Source organism: Hydra viridissima, unplaced genomic scaffold (genome assembly GCF_058129835.1).
Source record: "Hydra viridissima isolate aposymbiotic clone 2 unplaced genomic scaffold, HvirCarnegie_v1 scaffold_4, whole genome shotgun sequence".
NCBI lineage: Eukaryota > Metazoa > Cnidaria > Hydrozoa > Anthoathecata > Hydridae > Hydra > Hydra viridissima.
In genome coordinates, this window is record NW_028324303.1 from 13,652,728 (window position 1) to 13,675,109 (window position 22,382).

Consider the following 22,382-nt stretch of genomic DNA (forward strand, 5'->3'; position numbering starts at 1 on the left):
AAATACGGGGATTGATGAAGGATAAAAGACTTGAAGGATTGATGAAGGATAAAAGATTTGAAGAAAAACTGACTGATCAGGAAAAACGCGCCTGGAAATAATTTGTCCATGTTGTCCAGAATCCAGCATATGTATTTAAAAATACATATGCTGGACTCTGTTCTGGATTTCTTTCCAGCAAATTTGGGCGCTGTGAGTGACGAACAATGCAAGAAATTCCATCAGGAAATTTCCAAAATGGAGAAGCGCTATCAAGAGAAATTCGAGTCCAGGATTGCTAGCAGATTATTGTTGGAGACTTAGAACGGACCAACCAGAAGCCAAATATTTACGAAAATCATAAGTATTTATTGAACATTAAGCAATAATTTCTCTAAGGGTAGCTGATTTTTGTACTTTTTACGAAAACATGTTTTGAGGTCAAAACCTGATGTAAAACTTTTTTTATGTAAGCTGTTACTTATCACTAATTAAAAAATTGACAATTAAGCATTAAAAAAATTTTGTTTAAGTAAAAATTATGGTGTGTAAAGATTATGCTCGTAAAAGTAGGTGAATTAATATAAACACAAAAAACAACAACGTGGTGTTTCGTTTCTTTGCATAAATCATACGAATCTTGGAGAAGCATTTCACAGATATTAAAATTCTCCAAGGGAGTTGTGCAAACATTTTATTCCGTAAATACACTAGAAACTAACTGCAAAACTAAAACCAGCTGCAAAAGTAAACAAGTTTTATAATAGTGTAATGTTCTGATGGTCAAACATGAAGTTGCATCAGTTTTGGAGTTTTTTAGGGAACCAGCTACTCGGTGATTTTCTTAAAATCATGGGAACTCTATAGAAAATAGGGATGTCGTGACATTTTAGAATCGAATGCACTGCAGTCAGGAAAATGTTTATTTGGGCAAGAGTTTGTATTTTAGGAAGGATAACACGTTTGTTTGTTGAGTGAAATTGAAATGGATATCCTTAAAAAGCTGACTGAAAGATCTTTATATAAAGTGGCCATGTTTATATAAAGCAGTCATCAAAGCGAATGAATTTTTTGAAGAACAGATTATTTATGCACCTTTCTTCGTACGGAAATATAAACTCATGACACTTCAACTGAAAAGTTAAGTGTGTTTTACTTTTTTTTTTTTCTTGTTAAGAAAATAAAATTTCTCACTATGGAAACATTTTGAGCGATAGTGTATAAATTCTTTAGGGTGATCACTATAGTGTACGATTTTTTGATGTTCATTTTGCTTGATAATGCTCATCTAATTATATGTAGACACACACACACACGAGAACGCATGAAAACACACACATTTTGATCCTTTTATACTGTTTTAAATTGTGGAATCTATGAATGTTTTAAAAATAGCTATAAATTTATGAAAAAAGCTGTTTTTAACTCTTACATTTAAAAAACCACATGGAATATTTTTGTGTTTCCACACTCAATTTACCATACAAGTTAAGGATCATGGAAAAATTGGAAAAAATAAAATTTTGCCCTGGAGCACCTTCTAGCCCACTGAGGCACTTTCCCGTTATTCAGCGTGGTTTTTTTGGAGACTGACCTCCACTCAAGTTGGTACTTTAAAAGAACTTTACGATCAAGCTGTGGCATTATTAGAGAGTTTCTGCGCTATTTGCAAAGGTCCCTTTTAACTTCATCCTTAATGTCACCAAACTGCGCTTATCTCTTGCACTAGCAATTAATGGCCGTCCCAAACGCTGAATTAACGCATGATTTCGGTATATCGATGAGCCCTAATATTTGACGTAAAGAGAATCTTTGTTCGTAAGCGCTGACTATAACGGCTTTGATTTGCGACTTATTAGAAAATTTTTCTTATATCTATACCTATATATTTTAAGATTTTTATATCTTTCAACTTAGAAAAAAACCAATAGTTTTTTTACATAATACTCAATAAGTTTTTACATAACATTTGGTAACTTTTTACATAGCAATTAGTCTACAAAAATCCCAAAAAAAGATCATGACAAATCTGAATTGATAATAAATAGGTAGGAATATCTGAAGATATCAAGCCCCGCGAAATTCATTGGCGGGCAAATACGATTTTTTTTACCCATAATTATAAAACGCTGCATTGATACATGTTGCATAGTTATTTATTGCATAGATACTTGTTGAAAATGTGTAGCAAATATTCCGTTTTTGGTCACTAAAAGAAACACAAAAAAGAAAATTCTTTAATGGTATTTGGATTCATTGGATTAAAATTAAAAAGTATCTAGGCATAAAACTTTTGCAAAAGAAATTTAAAGAGTAAACCCATGTTTACAGACATGCGGTGAGATGTTTGAATTGCGGAGAAAGAGGACTGAGTTATCGAGATTTACTGTTTATTTACACCTTATCAAAAATTGCAACAAATTAAAACTATCTTGTATTAAATCCTTGTTTTATCACACACACAAATCTTTTAGCATAAATTGAAATTTATTAAATTGAAAAAAAAAATTAGGTAAGGGTCATTCCATATGAAATCATCCAGACCATGACACCCTTACATCTCAGAATTTGTTCATTTTTACCTCACTTGCAGTCCATATTAAAAAAATAATAACTGCGAAAATTTTAGTTAAAAATACACATGGGTTCCAGAGATATCATCAGTTAAAATAATGCTGACTCAGCATTTTAGTGATTATCTGAAGCGAGTACAAAGCAACTTTGACATATAGTATCTTCATAATGGCTTGGGGAAATTTCCTAAAATTTGGTACCCCAATAGATTTTAACTTGCAGAATCCAAAAAGAGCACTCTCAAGACTTGATTGTCTCAGGAAATGCCTTGTTTACCCAATTTTGTTCAAAATTATTGACTTGTAAATTCATGATTTTTGGAGGTAAAATGAAGGCTGTGGCCCAAAATCCCGAATAAAAAGTTTAATTGTATATCATTATTTTATCTTAGGTCTACTGAAAAAAATTAGGTTCATCAATTGTCTCTCTAGTACTTGATCAAAATTTGCGTTTAAAAATTGTGTCTTTATAGAAAAATTTAAATTTTTTAACGAAAGCACATGAAATGTTTTTGAAACATTTATTTGAATAAAACGTCAAATAGTGCTATTTATTGACTAGTTTAGGACATTTATAGTCACAGGCCAAGTAAGGGCATGGGAGCCTCTGACCAATTTTGCTTTGCCCCCCCCCCCTAATCTCCCTGGATTTTTTTTTTTTTTTTTTTAAATGCGTTAAAGGATATAATAAATAATTATTAAAATTCAATTTAAAAACATTTTTTTTTTTAAGTTTAAGTTTCAGAAACAATTTTTTTTCATTATTTACCTCTTATTTCAAAGTAAGCACTCAAAACTTAGATCTTTTTACGATTTTAAAAATCATAAATTTTAAAACCAAAAATATTGAAATGTTTTTTAAAACATTTTAACAATCAATATCTTTATGTTATTATTTAACAATCAGTATCTTATGGTATTAATACTAATATAGTCATTGACATAATAAGGTGGACAGTGGGATTTATTTAAACCCTTCTCAGCCTTCCATACAAGGATTTGAAAAAAAGAAAAAAAGAAAGACAAATTCTAAATGCAAAATAGGTAAATAAAATTACAACAAAATTATTTTAAATGTATTTAATTTTTTTTTGTAACCAACTGCTTATATTCTCTAAATCTAAATCAGATATGTTGTACGTACGACCTGATATTGTTGTGGGTGTAGAAATTAGACATATAACTTCAGAATTGAGCACCCAACACTCGTCATTTCTCATTGGCCAAAAGAAGTTTTTACTTGGTCCATGTGGATGCATAAATCTGACTTTTATATCAAGCTCACTTACATCTTCAGCAATCCCTACCCACCAAAATCCGTCATAAAAACATGCAATATAATCCATTTTTTTAATGTTTAATGAAATCTCTTTATCATGTTGGCTTTTTGGAATGATATCAAATATTTCAATACATGTATCAATACTTGTTTTTTTACAACTTATAGTGTTTGAAGCAATTGGAATAAAATGATGATATGTCCTTGTGCCAGGAACTGTTCTTCCACCTAAATATCTTTTTTCTAATTGTGCTCGTGTTTGATCGATTTCATCTTTAGAAAATAATATAAAACAAATTCCATTTATCTTGGCTTTACAAAAGCAGTACATTAAATTAACATCTAAAATCTGCCCAGTAGTTATTTGTTTTAGACTTTCTTGGCATACTACTCTTTTAACAGTCCCACCAATACCATCACAGGGGGATTTACCATGACTGGTAGCAAAAAAAACCCATTCAGCATTTAAATCAAAGTCTTTACTGTGATGACAAAGATTGATAAAGTTTTTAAAATTTTTAAATTGTGCTGCACAACCATCGGAAAAGTATTTCACACTTGATACATCAGGTAGATTTTCTTTGATATATCTAGTTATATCTTCCTGAGTCTTGTAAATAAATCCTGTGTCATGATTAACATCTTCTGAAAGGTAACAAAAAGATTTGTGTTTGAGAACTTTTTTCTCTATAAAATAAAGTACAATTGTAAAAAGTGAACATTGACTTTTACTCCAGTGATAACTTTGAACCTCATCCTGAACAACATATTGATAATTTTCAGCAAAATCTGCTAAAATTAAGCATTCGTTTTGGTTAAGATTTTCTTTACAGTTTTTCAAGTATCTACTTTGTGTTTTTGCAATATATGAATGAGTGGTAAGGTTGTCAATGCTGTCACATAATAAATCATTAAATTCATCAAGTGGCAATGATTGTAATAGTAGTGTTGTACGATCGGTACTCTGCCATTGCTTGAATGCTACATCTTCTTCGAGCTCATGGTCCATAAACTCCTGCACTAAAAAACTTTTTAATGCTTCAATACCAGGGCATTGGTTACATCGATGCAGCATACATTCTGCATTTTCAAGCGAACAAACAATCAATGCCATAAAATCTTTATAATTTTTATTCCACCTAATGGCATCAATGAGAAGTTTTGTATTTTGGTGATGTATGCATACACATACATTATGAGTACCTGAGGCATTAGTTGTAATACACCATTTAGGTTTAAGAGTACAAAACTTTGACAAACTGACTTTGATGTTAGGGTAGTCTTTTTTAAATGCAACATGTAATTCATTAAGATTGAGTAGCAATAATCTTTTTTGAACATGCTGGTTTTTCTTAACACTTACAAAATCTTTTTTTCCTGGCATCATTCTCGAAAATTCATCACTTTGATAAAAGTTAATCACTAAATTAACTGTTTCTGGTGAAAGTGGGTTTCCAGTTTTTTTGGGGGGCAATGAGAGAATTCCATGCTCATTTTTAACTTTTCTCGCAGTTCGAACAAGATACTCAGACACTTCAAAGTAGCTTGATATCTTTGTACGTGTCCATGATTTTGGTGCGTGTGTTAACATTTGCACCTTATGGCGATAAGAGTCAGTCCCTGAAATTTTTTTTTTTATTTCATACATTAAAAGGTCTAGATCATGGTCATTGTTAATGTTGTTATTTGAAATGGGGCTTTTTATTTCTGATGTTAAAGAAGTTTCTTTAATGTTATATGCTAATGAGACCATTTTTGCAACTCTGTCAATAGTGTTCTCAAACTTTTGTTTTGCTGCAGGCAATTTGCTGTGTTTTGAAAGACTTTTTAGTTTGACTGGTGAAATTCCAAGCAATTCTATAGTGGTATCTAACTTAATTTTTTTCTCACTTTTTGATTCCCATTCCTCCTGTGAATTTAAATCTCCATCTGTTTCTACTGCTTTTTTGTAACATTTACTGCACAGTTTCCAACCTGGGGTTACATAAACATTATTTTGTTGCAAAAATTTCGCTAAGTCTAGGGAAATCTTTATATTACCTAAGAAAAAAATTTAGTTTTAAGTTTTTAAAATAATTGAAAATATAAAATTTTTTATAAATAATAAAATGTTTTTCTTTTATTTTAATTTCCATATAAATTCTGTTGTAATTAATTTTAGATTACCTTTTATAGCAATTTTTTTACTTTCCATGTGTGTTCCAAAAGGATTGCAACACTTTGTAATTTTTCTCTCAAAATATTTTCCATAGAATTGCTCATGATAGCAACATATAACTCTTATTGAACAATATTTTTCCTTTAAATTTGCTCGCCATATTATTACTTCTTGTTTTTCACAAGAAAGTTCTTTGAATTGAACAAAACCTTGTTTTCTAGAAAATCCAGTTTTGTGGCAATGAATGTTAAGACTTTTTCCAATGTCACATTTCTCCATATTAAATATATTTATTACTTATAATATTATCTGCTAAAAAAATACAAAAACAATAAAATTCACAATCACTCTTTAAAAAAATACAAACAAGGAAACAAAACATTTGCTTATTTTTGATATAATAAGAGGTAAGCATTCACTGATTTGAATTGAAATAATGAAAAAAAATTGTTTCTGAAACTTAAACTAAAAAAAATTATGTTTTTAAATTGAATTTTAATAATTATTATCATTTAACGCATTTAAAAAAAAAAAAAAAAAAAAAAAAATCCAGGGAGATTGGGGGGGGGGGGGGGGTGAGGTGGGCAAAGCAAAATTGGTCAGAGGCTCCCTGGCCCTCACTTGACCTGTGACTATAAATGTCCTGAACTAGTCAATAAATAGCACTATTTGACGTTTTATTCAAATAAATGTTTCAAAAACATTTCATGTGCTTTCGTTAAAAAATTTAAATTTTTCTATAAAGACACAATTTTTAAACGCAAATTTTGATCAAGTACTAGAGAGACAATTGATGAACCTAATTTTTTTCAGTAGACCTAAGATAAAATAATGATATACAATTAAACTTTTTATTCGGGATTTTGGGCCACAGCCTTCATTTTACCTCCAAAAATCATGAATTTACAAGTCAATAATTTTGAACAAAATTGGGTAAACAAGGCATTTCCTGAGACAATCAAGTCTTGAGAGTGCTCTTTTTGGATTCTGCAAGTTAAAATCTATTGGGGTACCAAATTTTAGGAAATTTCCCCAAGCCATTATGAAGATACTATATGTCAAAGTTGCTTTGTACTCGCTTCAGATAATCACTAAAATGCTGAGTCAGCATTATTTTAACTGATGATATCTCTGGAACCCATGTGTATTTTTAACTAAAATTTTCGCAGTTATTATTTTTTTAATATGGACTGCAAGTGAGGTAAAAATGAACAAATTCTGAGACATAAGGGTGTCAAAAATATTTTTTTTTGGATGATTTCATATGGAATTACCCGTAAATCAATAAGAAGAATTGGTTTGAATTCGGAAAAAAAAATTAAAAATATAAGAATTAATAAAAATCAATTTATCAAATAAAAGTATAATTTTTAACTAAACTAGAAAAAACCAACCTTAAAAGACTCAGAAAACTTTATTTATGTTTTGAGGAATCTATAAGTCCTTGGTCAACTTTCCAAATAGGATCGTTTGAACTTGCTGATCTCTGGAGTGCAGCAAAAACTTTTTCATTTCTTTTCTCAATTTCCCTGAGATTCTCTTCAGATTTTAAATCGCTAGGAAGCATCTAAATAAAAAAGCACACATTTTTTTGGTGAACTGCTCTTGCTTAGAAAAGTTATTTTTAAATACAAAGATCACTCAGTTTGACTCAGTTTTAAAAGTTTTTTAACTTGTTCACTACTTTTTCGCAATTTTTTTTATTAGATGGTTCAAACTTTATTACAGTCAAATTATTTAAACTTTAATATCAAATTGAAGAGATTTTCTCCCTCTATTCATAAGAAAACAGTTCTTATTGTTGATATATAAGTTATATATCTAACCAATATGAGAATATTCATAGTGCTATTCATCTTCAAAAAAAATTAAGAAAACATAATTTTCAATTGTTTATTAGGCATACACACTAAAAATCAGTTAAATTACATATATAAAACATTTATTACAAGAACAAACAAAAATTATGTTTCAATATCTCACTCATTCATAGTGCTATTCATCATCAAAAAACGAAAGAAAACTTAATTTTCAATCATTTAATAGGCACACAGTAAAAATCCCATAAACAAAAACATTTATCACAAGAATACAAAAAATTACACTTCAATATTGAACTCATCTGCATTAGTGTTGTTCAGAATGAAGATGACTTAGTCTTAAATGATTTTTTTCTTCATCTTCATGTTACAATTGTTGTTTTTTTTTTATATCATCCTTCACTTGTTGGCTCAAAAAGTGATTCCATACTAGATCCATAAGATAATTGGATGCTGGTTCCATCACTGAGATCCTCCTTACATAGGAACCATTCTTCTATAAGATTCATTTAAGCCTTATCAGGGACAACTTCCATCATGAAGTCATCAGATAGGACTATCCAATCTCAGACAAGGGTCCCTTCATACTCAAAATGGCAGAAAATTTTTTTAATGCCCATTCCATCTTGTCTCACTGAAAGTTGATATTTTAACTTCATCTATACCTTAGACTTTGCATTCTGCCAGGAGTAATTTGTTGCTGAGAATGGAATTATTTACAAAGTCCTTGCACATAGGAAAGCATCAACAAGGGTTGAGTCAACCTTAACAGATTTATGACCAAAATCGATTAATACATTTTTAAAATCAACTAAGTCAACTAATTTAGTTGAAATATTGGAATAAAAAATTTAACTTAATCATATACTTTAATGTTGCTTGACAATTTATTTTTTAGGTGCTATGAAACAAATAGAACTTTAAGTTAGGACTTGCAGTGTTTCCATTCTTGATTTTGATAGTCTAAGCACAACACTTGCATTTTGTTTCTCTTTCTGAAAATAAATTTTTTGATAAAACCTACATGTGAACAAATCTGAAATAGGAAACAGTGTTTGTTTGTTAAATGGAGCTTTTCAGAAATAATCAAATTTGAAATCAAACATTCTATAAACCAAAGGTTTAAGGTACAGATTTGGTCATAATTCTTAGTAAAATGTAACAGTAGCAAGCAACAATAAATACCCTAGCAAAGCTGGTTAAAATGCTAATTAAAAATCTCTTCATTAAAGAAATAAAAAAACTTACCTTCAATTTTTATGCAGTAATCCCACACAAGTGATTGCATTAAAATTCACTAAGAAATGTTGAAGGAATTCACTCCTTAAGTGTTGTTTTAAGACTGGTGTTTAATTCAAAAATGTCATTCTTAAAGTATTTAATATCAATTTTATATTTAAGTTAGGGAGGCACTATGTCAGTGGGATGACATTTTAACATTAAAAAAGTATACATTTATATTGGTGTGCAAATACATTTATCTTAGTACAAGATTAAAAATGTTTTTTTTCATGTTGCTAAATAACTTTTAAAAATTATGAACGACATTGAAATTACATAACATAACTTGATTTGACATATCCCTGCATCTATGGAATCAATAAAAACATAAATGTTATAGAAATATTAATTTTGATCTATTCATTTTTTTGTGAATTTAAATATATATATATTTTATTTCTTACACATTTAAACTTATCAAATTCATCTTGCATGAAATTAAAAAAAAAAAATTTCAATTTTTACATAGTATTTACATTAACATGTCTATACTAGCTCGTAGCAGGAAAATATAATGTTGAAAACGTGATTTTAAAAATACATCTAGACATTGCATTGTCTAGTGCCTACAGTGCACAGCTCTTTCTCAGCCAAGGAGAGGCTCTTTGCCAAAAATCCATGCTAACAAGCTCGTGAATTTAAAGTAATTCTGGAAAATACATTTAGTTATTATGAACATGCTATCTGCTTTATTAGAAATCTTTGAATTTTAATTCCTCTATTATGCTCGATCAGTGTTTGACAGCAAGATTTTATCAAAACGGACTATAGTACCGATTTACGTCCAAGATTGGCAGATTTAACAACATTGACAATATGTTGGATAGTATAAAATATAAAAAAAACATGTGGTACTGTTACATATGATACAAGCTAGCTTTGATACATAGGACACAATCCACTAAATGTGATTGGATAATTATGAAAATATTGTTAGAAGGTGAAGCAATTATCATATAGAAATGTTAAGAAATTCCCAAGTAATGTCTATGAACTTACACCATGTTAAAAATACCCCTTTTTAACAAAGTTTGTTAAAAATATCTATTAGTATACCTAAAGTATACAGAAGAATCAATAAAAGAACTTGTTACTTTATATGGCACATTCTCAGATATTAAAAGTATTTGCATTGGTATCCCTTAGGGATCCATATTAGGTCCTCCTCTCTTTACTATTTATATCAATGATCTTAATCTTTCTATCAAACATTTGAATGTGTATCATTTTGCTGATGATACTAATCTTCAATTAGTGACAAACCCTCTCAAAAATCTAAATAAATATATTAATCAGGATATGGCCAGTCTTGTTCAATGGCTCCAAGCAAACTTCTTGTTCAATAGCAAATAAAATCTCATTTTAAAAAAACTAACAAGAATCTTCCAAAAAACTTGAACTTTAGAATAAGTGGTCAAAAGCTGCCTTTGTATAGTAACATAACTTATCTTGGTGTTGCGATAAATGAGAAGCTTTCATTTAAAACACACATAAATGACCTTACACTCAAATTATGCTGTTCCAATGGTATGTGAGCAAAAATACGAACAATTAATTTCTGCCCAAGAAACTTCCCTGTATCTTGCATCCAAATTTCTTTGTTTCTATGATTTAATTCAGTTCCAGAGTTGTTCACTTCTCTTGGATTAACAACAGTCTTTTTCATACCATACTTTATAACTACTTTAACAATAGGACAATGCATGGGCATAATCTAAGATCAGTCAGTTGTAATAACTTGATCACCCCACTAAAATAGACAACTAAAAATGGAATAAATTCCATTATATACCAGTGTATCCTTTCTTGGAACACCCTTCCATACACCCTTAAAAACAGATTTTATCCTTAGGTCCAAGAGTCTGTTCTTAATGCCACTCCATTTCTAACTAAAAAGTTCTGCTTAACTTTATTCTTTACCTCTGTTTTCTGTTTTTCTTTATGTTTACATACATCTTATAATTTCTTATTTGTGCATATGTGTATATGCATATGCATATGTGAAGACATTACAATAACTATTTGACCTATATTTTAGCTATTTTAAAAGTCTGTTTTATAAGTGTTACTTATAAATTTTTGTTCTACTTTTATATGAATAGTTTATTTCTAATGTTTTTCTTTTGTCTTTTATTTACCTTATTTAGGACATTGTGTTTTATAAGTGAATTACTATTTGCAATGACCTTTGTTTTTTGTAACAACATTAACACAAAATATATTGATTGATCGATATTGATTGATAGGCATCTTTTTGTTTAATAACATTCCAAGTCTGATGCATTTGTCATGATAAAAAGGCTTTGGAAGTGGTCCTTATGCTCACACTCAGCTCTCTAGGTTTAGTCTTTAGTTTAGTCTTTAGTTTAGATTGGAAATAGTCTTAATGAAAATTTCTTGGAAGGTTTGTTCTAGTGGTTTCTTGTTTGAAATCCTCAGTTTTTTCAAAACCAGCATATTCAAAAAGAACTTTCTGTACTGAAAAAGAAAACTTTAGCCAAACTATAATTTTTGATACTGCAAAGTTTTACATTCTTTAATTAGAAAAACGAATTGCAAATGTAACTTTAATCATTTCAACAATACTTGAAAAAAGGTTACCTCTAATATCTTCTCCTTACTGGGTGTAGTTAACTTCATTGTGGCATAACCGAGTACTACTACCCCACTTGTTACAAGTGTAACCCTTAGTAGATTTTCCATTTATTGTATTTAAAGTATTTTAGTTATAAACTTTCAAAAAGATTAAGAGTTTGCTTGCAATTACACAACATGGATCTGATAACGTATAAGATAATATTGATCTCAGAATATTGACAAAATTTTTAAAATTGAAAAGTTAATTTGACCTAGAATTAGCGTCGATTCCATTCAATAGTCTGGCTATGAAAGGAAGGTTTCAAATTCATAATCTGACCCCCCCCCCCCCTTACCCTAATTGCCTTGTTTATTTAAAAAAAAACCTGATCTTTTCAGAATGATCATCCAAATTTTCCTTCGACGGTTAGCAAGTTTCATACGGGAAGGTCTGGGTACTAATAATTGAGCTGTAGGGACAAAAAATTTTATTGCGTTTGTTTACATTTATAGCAGTTTAAAGTGAAGCAAAATATAGCTAATATAAATATAAACTAATTTACTATTACTGTTATAAATGGAATTAAATATTAATGTAGTTAACATTTCAACTGCATCAAGAAAGATTTGTGTTGAATGGCTTGTTAACCACGGACTGGGTGTCACAGGCTCTGTTAAAGAGTTGCAAGGCAGAATTTTGAAGTTCTTACCATATCCAAAACTAGTTAAGAAACTTTATCTAAAAGCAAAAAAAAACTACTTATTCAAAACAAGCTTACATGTAGACGAGATACCACACATGTCTCAAAATTGGACTGGAAGTGAAAACCTCTACCCTTGTGTAAACTCTGAACTTTTTAAAGAATACATACTCAATAAAAGAGAGGGTACATTTGGACAACAGCAAAAAGCATACCAAATGTTAACTAGCAGAAAAATTATATCAGTTAAAATACATTCAGATAACAATATAGTGTATGTAAGAGCTTTTATAAGAAAATCTTATAGCCATATGCACGCCCTGCTTATCTACTTTTTGTAGGAGGGACACCTCGTAAAGGTTATTGTGAATGCCCCGTTGGTCTTAGTGGGCTTTGTTGTCATGTTTTAGCTATCCTACTTTACTTAAAGCATTATGAGGATACAAAGACAAAAATTTTAGAATTAACGTGCACACAAGTGATACAGAAATGGCATAAAAGATCAAAAAAAGGTTCTATTCCAATGGTCCCACTATCTCATATTAAAGTAAAATCAGTAAGAAACAAAAGCACAATTGAAAACTTAAAAATTACTCCAGCAGATCCAGAAAGTTCATCTTTTAAAAGAGATGTTTTAAAAATGAAGCAAAAAATTAAGGAAGGGCTGAAAAAGGAACCCAATTTTGAAAGACACGTATATGATACTCTTTGTTCAATAGATCTTGGATATGAATCTTCACTAATGGGGCACTTAAGATTTAGATATGACCCTGAAAGTTTTAAATCCCAATTCAATAAGTTAAGTTCTATAAATGCAAAAAGTCGTACTTTAAATAAACAAGCAGTAAACCCACAAAAATGTCAAGATAATTATAGTGAAATACCAACAATATTGCAAATACTAAATCAAAATAAAGTAAACATCGAGGTAATCATAGCTTCGCCTGAACAAGTTATTGTTTTAGAAAAAATTAATAAACAACTTTTAAATGAGGATCCTGTTATTCGCATTGATTTGACAAATCTGATACCATCACAAGGACAATACACAAATCATACTAATGTCAAACAAAATACCCAGGAGTGGATGGACACAAGAAAAGGGAAAATAACGGGGAGTCGATTACCAGCATTGCTTGGAATATATGGACAGGAAAAATTTACAAATTATTGGAAGATAGTTAAGGAAGGATTAAATGAAAATGATATTTATAACACACAAAACATAAAAAATTTTGAGCGTGGTCATAAATATGAATTTATTGCACTTCAGCACTTTGCAAAGATATCAAAATGTTCCCCTGAAATGTGTGGATTTTTCTATCACCCAGATGATTTAAATTATGGGGCAAGTCCAGATAGCCTTGTGTCACATCAAATTATTTTGGAAATTAAAACACGAGCAAAAAACAGCGACAGTTCATTGACCCATTTAAAAAACCAACCTCAGTATTACGTGCAGGCTCAGCTTGCACTACTATGTACAAAATCTAAATACTGCATTTTACAATCTTATCATCCTGAAACTTTAAACTCAAATTTCTTTATTATTCAACTAAATAATTTACTGATGTCAGTTATCAAGGAAATATCAGATAGCATTCTGCATTCAAATCCAATAAAAAATTGGCAACATCATGAACATTCTTTGCTCACTACTCTTGGAAATAATGTTGTGGGGAAAATTCCTGATTTTAAAGAACTAAAACCACTTAGATCGTATATTAAAGAACTTGTAAAAACATCAACTTTTCCATTAAAATTGATATAAATGTTTAAAACAATAAAATATGTTTTTATATGGTTATATATATTCACAAAATATTATTATTTACAAGATTCTGCCTTTGGCCCGATGGGGCGCATTGTAAGGTTTACAACATGACATAACATTTTCCATGTTGAAGAAAGTAAGTCCATTCTTTGTACCGGCCACACCGCATTAAGAATTGACCAATCACGTACGCATCCTATGAATCTCTCTACATGAATACGGGTAGAAGCTATATCAAAATTACCAGCTACATCAGCTTGTGGGAACTGATGGCTTGATTTTTGAGATGGTCGATTCAAATATATTCCTTTTGAAGCGCATAAATCTTGAATTGAAAACCCTCTATCTGCCATAACTTTGTGTTCTTTCTCAACTAGTTCTAAAATATGAGATTGTTCTGTTAATTCATTATCTGTGATCAAACCAGGGTATATGTTTCCAAAAAGCATTCCTGGCCCATGTGGAGAGATTCCAATTAAAGCTTTCCCTGTTGTACAGTTTTTATAACTTGAAAACATTAAAGTATTAAGGTCATAATTGGTTGGTTGTTGAAACTTAAATTCTGTAGCATCCACAACAATATCGGTTTCACCATGGCCAGTTTTTTTAAAAACAGAAGGCATCATCAGGGAAATATAAGTGCTTTCGACTTTTAAATTTATCTCTGAAAATATTGTGTCTAGAAATACAACCCATCCAGTGAAAACACGATACATGGTGCTTTTAGAAACGCCAGCCATAAATCCAATAACACCAAGATGAAGTGCATGTCTGCACAATGTTAAAACTGAAAACAATTCGGTTTTCTTTTCAAGGAATCTGGTTCCTGTACCTTTGCAATCCGGATATTCAATTAAGTGGCAGTATGGTGCTACACAATTATAAAGGAGTTGAAATTGCAGGACAGTTAAACCACATAAATATTTAAACTGCTTTGGTTTGTCTTTAAGTTTGGAATATTTAAACATTCCTTTTTCAAATTTGTCTAGTTCTTTTTTTGAAATTTGATTTCTTACAGATAAAATTAAATATTTTTTATGTAACATATCGTTCTTTACTTTGTTTATTTTTTTTTTCTTTTTTAAGCTGTTTTATATAATTGTTTGCATTGTTTATTTTTTCTAGAAGAATTTTGTTAGCATCTTCTTCTTTTTGTAATTTAGAAAGTAACTGTTGTTTTGTTGGTTTAAGTAATGATAAAGGAGATTTTGTAACATAAGAAGGTCGGTTTGTTGGTTTTTTACGAATAGGACAAGGTTTAGACAAGGATATCATCATACTAAGCTTACGTTTTAACCCTTTCAAATGTTTTTTATCAGCTTCAGTCGTTTTTCTTGATTTAGTTATTTTAGCCAGAGCATTTGCGTATTTTCGTTCCATTATAGCAATTTGGCTTGGTGGTGCAGCTATGTCTGGAATATCAGTGCATAACTCTCTTATTCCAGATGAAAAATGTTCACAACAAATATGCCCATTTCTGAAATTCATTCCCTTTGTATTTAAAACTCGGATATATTCTTTCTGAATAGAAACATCTTTGGGAAGCCTGTAAAACTTTATACGTTCTCCGTTAGTAGTTTTGGTTCTAAAGTTGTTAAAACATAATGCTGCGCCACAAAACCAGTTAACCATTTCTTTTAAGTGATACAATCAATATAGTTTGATATCTAATAATGTTTAATATCTTTTTATTAAAATAAATAATAGTTACATATCGTTAACTTATTTTATTAGCATATTAAAAAAAATGTTTGTTTTGATTTTTACATATATTTTTGACTCGATGTATCAAGTACTACGCTATTTTTAGTAGTTTAATCGAGAAAAAAACTGAATATCACTTAATCTAGAAACATTATCTGATTGGCTAGAATTTTGTCCCTACAGGCAATATTCGCTTACTTAAACCGCTTAAACGGTTTAAGTAAGCGAATATTGCCTGTAGGGACAAAATTCTAGCCAATCAGATAATGTTTCTAGATTAAGCGATATTCAGTTTTTACCTTTTTTTATCCTCACGGAGTTTTTAAATGATTTATGCATTGTATTTTTTAAAATTTTCCATAAAATTTCAGACTTTTTGTTTTATTATCATCTTTATTATCTTTTTTTTCTGTTATGTTCATGGTCGCCTCCAATCATTTAGATAATAAAATTTTTTCTTTCATTTTTTTAAGCTGTTTAAAACCAGTAAATAGTTCTTAAAGGATTGAATCCTCTGACCTTGGATTTAACCAGGGTCAAAATATAATGCAATAAAAATTAGCAGAGGGTATGAAATTATTACTTTTAATTATTTACTTCAAGATTGTTTTTACCACGTGAAAAATAGGTTTGTTATAATTTGTATTAGGGAGGGGGAAAGGTGTTGACTTTAAACTTCACAATTTTTTATCTTTAAAGCTCTCTTTTTACATTTATTCTTTTTCTTAAAAATTTTACATGCTATTTAACTCTTCCCCCCACCCGCCACTTTTCTTAATAAATTTTAAAAAATGAGTTTTTATGGAAGCTGAAAAAAGCTGAACAATGTTGTCTTTCAACTGTATTCAGTAAAGAGCATGTTGATAATCAACTTTTGAAGAATATTTATGCTAAAGAAATTACTAAATTACTTATGAGAACTTCAGATGGAAATCCTGTTTTTTCTGCCACTAACACTTTTTAAAGGAAATCAAGACAATCAGGTATACAAATACACCTTCTGTGAAATAAGAGTTGTTATAAACTTCGAAACTTGGTTTTTCCATTAAACGACAAATAAAAACGAATAAAGTACAAACTTTTATTCCAGTATTTAAAAATAAGTTGAGTTTTCTGAAGTTTGTTAAAAAAGAACTCATTATGCGTTTAAAAAAGCATGATTTTTTTGATTGACAAGTTTATATTCATTCATAAATTTGAAATTTTTGAAAAATGAGTTTTAACGGGTTTAATCAAATAATAATTCAGCGCAAAAGTTTGGATGATTAACACTCAGCCATTGCTTAGAAGTATTTGCTCTGCCTAAAAGCAAAAGCCTATTAACAAATGCTCAAAAATCCATGAATAAATTTTGCTTATGTTCACAAGTAATTTCTTCTACTTTTGAGTGAAAGCTTCGTGTTTCTACCAATAGGAATCTTTTTTCACGGAAATGCAAATATGACTGCAGCTGATTCGTCTGATATTGTTAACAAAAAGAGAAGAGATATCGTTTGCCAATACTTTATGTGACTGCTGATACTTCTTCAAAGAAAGCTCTTGATGTTGAAATAAAGAAAACGCAAGACTAATTAACTATGCAAAACCTTTTATAACTATCAATAGTTATAGGGGAGTGATATTAAGATATTGGTTTAAAAAAATTGCTGACTTAAAAAACAAGGTTTCGAAAAAAATCTAACATAAATTTTATAGGAACAAAGCCTATCAAGCATTCTAAAGCTGAAAAAGAAATTTCTGAGCTACTAAATTTAAAAAAGAAACCTATCTTCACGAAAATTTATGTTAAAGATGTAAATTTTACAAAATCCTGTGTGTGCGTGAGTGGTTATGTGTGCGTATGTGTGTGGTATATATATATATATATATATATATATATATATATATATATATATATATATATATATATATATATATATATATATATATATATATATATATATATATATATATATACATACACACACACATGACCGTAGACAACTTATTTAATCTGGAGGGCTAGAAAGAGTAGGGGCGAAAATAACATGTCTCTTAACAATAAAACTCTTCGGAACTCTGTAGTAATGCCTATACTGTATGTATTACACTAACTTTTTTAAATGTAATATCTTATAGGTCTTTGAAGTAACTTTTTGCCTAAAAATATTTTTAATAATATGAAGTAAAATTTGGCCAAAAAGTTTACGAATTTAAAAATGCGTACGTGATTCGGAAATTAAAATATAGATCAGAAACAGAGACCAAATTTTGGCTAATTTTACAAACTTCAAGTTTTATATAGTATAAGAATTTTATAAAACATTACAGCAGCTTCTAGATTTTTTTTCAAAATTGTCCGAATACAGTTTATGCCACTATTGTATGCATCTCCATTAGCATACAATAGTACATAAAACTGTATCGTTACATTCGTTGTAATGCAACCATGGAAACAGTTTGTACAATTGCTGACAAAATGCAATTTTTCGCTTCTGACTGTCACATGTACGTTTTGGAAAAACTAATACTGTGGTTGATGCGGACTTTTACTTAGGTGCTTTTTTTGGTAGACTGTAACATTGGAGGCGGAGTTAACATCATTGTTGGCTGAGTTAGTAATCGAAGAAGAAAAATTAAAGACAGAAGATGATGCCGAAGTAACAGTGGATACAGAGCCAGCATAAGAAGAAGTATTAGCAGCAGTATCAGGGTTAGCAAGAGATGCAGTAGTAAAAATACTGTTAAAACCATTAGAATTCGAAGTATTATCTAAAAAAAATGCTGTAATAGCTGTAGTTTCAGGGCTTGAGGTAGAGGCAAAGTAAGGAGAAGTTGATGAGACGACAGTTCTTGCATAGAAAGTAATAGTGCGGTTGGTATCTGCCCCTTCCAACAATTCCTTCAGTCGTTTACGACGCTTCCCTTCTGCACCAGACATTTTTCGTTTTAAAGACATACCACTGAAGTAAATAATATAATAGATTGTTACATAATGTTACTATAATTATCACAAACTTATTTAAATCTAATTTGCAAACTGTAATTATTAGATAATAAATATCATCTAATTTAATAATTAAATTGATGAAACTTTAAAACTCTAAATAAAAAAAGGAAATTGCAAATTTATTTAAAAAAGCTGGGGGGGGGCCACTTGTCTACGCTCATTATATATATATATATATATATATATATATATATATATATATATATATATATATATATATATATATATATATATATTTGTAAATTCACTTGAAACAGACACTTTAAAATAAAAAAGTAATCTTTATTTATCTCAATTTTATTTATCTCAACTTAAAAAGTATTATACAAATTTATCTATTTAGAAAAGTATATTGTAATCTACAAAAATTTTATGAAAAAAAGCTAGAAAACAACGCTAAAAAAAAAGTAAAATCCTAACCCCCCGCTCCCCTTGACAGGATATTCATACTTTAGAAAAGGAATGTAGAGAAAGTTTATTTCATGAAATATTACAATTTATTAGGAAATAATGAACCTAGCTAATTAAATTGTAACTAAATGATAGTTGCTCGGAATAGCATTTTCTTCGTAAAATTCTATTTACAAGAAGACCTTGCGCTGAACGCAAAATTTAATGTCTGTTTTAAGTTAACTTAGCGTCAAAATTTGCGTAAAACAGACTGGTAGTATAAAGAATTTCGCTGAACGGACATCATATTTTTTTCTTCATATTTGTAATTAATCAGCTAGTTAACACTTTACTAAAACAACTAAACAATAGATTTATCTAAGATTTTTAGCAAGTTATATTGAGTTTGGCGTAAGTTAAATAGTGTTCGCTTTAGGTGGACTTTTTTATGACTGTCCGCACTAGGTTGAAATAGTGTTAAATGTATATATATATGTGTGTGTGTGTGTGTGTGTGTGTGTGTGTGTGTGTGTGTGTGTGTGTGTGTGTGTGTGTGTGTGTGTGTGTGTGTGTGTGTGTGTGTGTGTGTGTGTGTGTGTGTGTGCTCCGAAAGATTTTGTTCGCTTTTGATTGCAAATTCTGTCGGAGCTTTAAAAACTTTAATTATGACAAATATAGCAAAACGGTACAACTTATTGTCGCTAAGATACCTATGATGAATGGAATTGCTTCAAAGATTTTTAGATTTTAAATAAAAACAAACGCTTTTTTTTAAAAACAAAGGTGATCGTCAAAAAGACATTTAAAAGGTTGAAAGCTGATCGAAAATACCAAAAAATTGTTTATTCCGACAATCAAATTTCGACAATCAAATTTCGACTTGGCGGAACATTCTTTCAGAAAATCCGATTCTGATGGAGTTCGGAGTTTTTTGACACGCAGACCCCTACTAGCAGCTAAGTCAGTATGTATTAAACTATCGCCATGTTCAACTATTGCTGAACTCCACTAATCAACTAGTCACCCAACCTTTGCATTTTGACCTGTTAAAGTGTAAAATAAATTCAATAGGTTATTAGTTTATGCTAAGTAAAATTTAGTAAATGTTTTTTTTTTTCTTTCACTATTTACTGATGCATGAGAAGAAAATTTTAAAACTTATACACGTTAATATTTGCTTACTGCAGCATTTCTCAGGTAGCACTTTTACACAAGTATCACTTTCCACCATGCCAAAAAGAGTTAAATTGCCAGAAGAAACAGAAAAGATAAAAAGCTGGAGCAATGCTGAGCTGAAGCATATTGTGATGTTAGAGCAGCTATTGCTGTTTAAAGTGTTCTCATTAAGAGTGGACTTTGAACACAACTGTTTACCAAATTGTAGATCGAGATGAACATATTATTGAGGCAACAGGAAATTAGTTTTAAAACTAGTTTATAGTTGAAATAAATACTATCTGTGGATTATATTACTCAGATCATAATAGTGCTGAAGCAATTTGATTTCTGCGCTGCTGACCAAGCAGGCGAAATTCTTGCTCATTTTTTAAAGTCATTTACAGGGAAAATCTGTTCTTCTTAAAATAAATTATCTTCGTTGTCCTTAAAATTTAGGTCGTTTAAATGTTTGGCAAAGTTGTGGAGGATAAAGCATGTATTGATACATGTGGCAATCATCTACAAGTTGACTCTTGTCAATAATTTGATAATCGTATAAGAATTAATTTCAGTTATTTTATTGAGGTAAAAAAACTAAATATTTCCACTATTTTAAATTAAATTTGCTAGGAAAACACCTTTACGTAGCTCATGCATATTACTGAGAAGCCTACTACTGAGAAGGTCAAACTTTTCTTTTTTTTCTTACTTTTATTCACAATAAGCATAAAGACGGTAAATTGCGTAAAAATTGCGTAAAAACAGTAAAAATATTGGTAATTCCAGCAATTTGTGATAAAAGTTAGTAAAAGCAGTGATTATGGGTAAAATAGCGTAAAGTTTTAATTTTTTTTTAATTAAGTCAGATTTCGCACTTGCGCTATCATTTATTGCCGTTTTGTTAGTCTACCAAAATCGTAACTTAATAAAATTGCGCCTTAATTATGCTATATTTTCTTAAAGCTCTTGTAGCTGATATTTGGTTCGAAAAAAAGTTCTTTCGCTCATGCGCCATTTTAAGTGGATCTTATTAGAACATGGAAGTTCAATGATTTTCAAGAATGTTCTAGCATTCCATTGTTTTGCATCAACGGTACATCATTTTACAGAAATTTACGTGCAACTATAGGTGATTCACTTAATATAAAATATCAGAGAAGAAATCCCATATTAGAAAATACATCTAATATGAGTTACAGCTCGGCCATTTCGCTGGTGAGGCAAAGCCCAAGGCTAAGACAATATTACAAAATGCACTTGTCAAATTTGGTTTCAACATTTTTGTTCCAATGACTTCTAACTCGAGGATCTTCTAAGATCCGGTCGTCCGACTGAAGTTGATTCTGAACGGTGCACAAACTGGTAGAGGAAGACTCAAGACTTAGTGCAGCTATGTAGCCTCCACACTCCGATTATCTCACACATCAGTGCTGCTCTGGCTTCATTCATTTGGAAAGGTTTTAAAGTTGGGGGTTTGGGTTTCCACAGTTTGACACAACATAACAAGGACATGCACTTTCTTGCTCTCCAAAAAGCAACGCTTTAACTGGTTAGATCACTTGATTATTGGCGGTAAGAAGTGGATAGTTTATGTAAACCATACACGAAAGCGTCAGTAGGTTGATGCTGAAGAGCGAGCAGAACCAAAACTCAAAGTAGATCTTAACATGTTATCAGTGTGATGGGATGTACATGGTATAATGCATTTTGAGCTTTTTCCTTCCTTCATCACCATTACGACTGACTATTATTGCATGTCGTACTTTCACATGTCATAGAAGAGCTTTGATGATGTTTGCCAACTCAAGACTGATATTTGTAAATTCTTTTAGGCGCAGCCAGCCAGCAGGGTGATATCAATTTCTTTAATAATGACGATTATATTGTAGATTGATTGTGTTTATTCAGAGGATTGAAATTGAATTGGCACATGCTAAAAGGCCTAAATCTAAATCAGCTGGTTTTGAGAAAAACAAAAAAAATTGTTTAACCCAAATAT

The 22,382-nt window shown here is 30.2% G+C and overlaps 3 protein-coding genes across 3 annotated transcripts; all 3 read right to left on the reverse strand.

Annotated features, from left to right (window-relative positions):
- Positions 1-1,907: 1,907 nt before the first annotated feature.
- LOC149890000 (uncharacterized) lies at positions 1,908-11,993 on the reverse strand. The gene is made up of 3 exons (XM_090085065.1): positions 11,692-11,993; positions 7,384-7,556; positions 1,908-2,188 (listed from the first exon to the last, which is right to left on the reverse strand). Exons 1-2 carry the CDS (start codon positions 11,791-11,793, stop codon positions 7,404-7,406), a joined length of 255 nt encoding a protein of 84 aa, XP_089941191.1. The 5' UTR covers positions 11,794-11,993; the 3' UTR covers positions 1,908-2,188; positions 7,384-7,403.
- LOC149890001 (uncharacterized) lies at positions 2,242-6,530 on the reverse strand. Its single transcript, XM_090085064.1, has 2 exons — positions 5,998-6,530; positions 2,242-5,871 (listed from the first exon to the last, which is right to left on the reverse strand). Exons 1-2 carry the CDS (start codon positions 6,266-6,268, stop codon positions 3,623-3,625), a joined length of 2,520 nt encoding a protein of 839 aa, XP_089941190.1. The 5' UTR covers positions 6,269-6,530; the 3' UTR covers positions 2,242-3,622.
- Positions 11,994-14,195: 2,202 nt separating the features above from the next.
- Positions 14,196-15,188, reverse strand: LOC149890002 (uncharacterized). The gene has a single exon (XM_090085900.1). The coding sequence runs from the start codon at positions 15,186-15,188 to the stop codon at positions 14,196-14,198; it is 993 nt and encodes a 330-aa protein (XP_089942026.1).
- Positions 15,189-22,382: the final 7,194 nt, after the last annotated feature.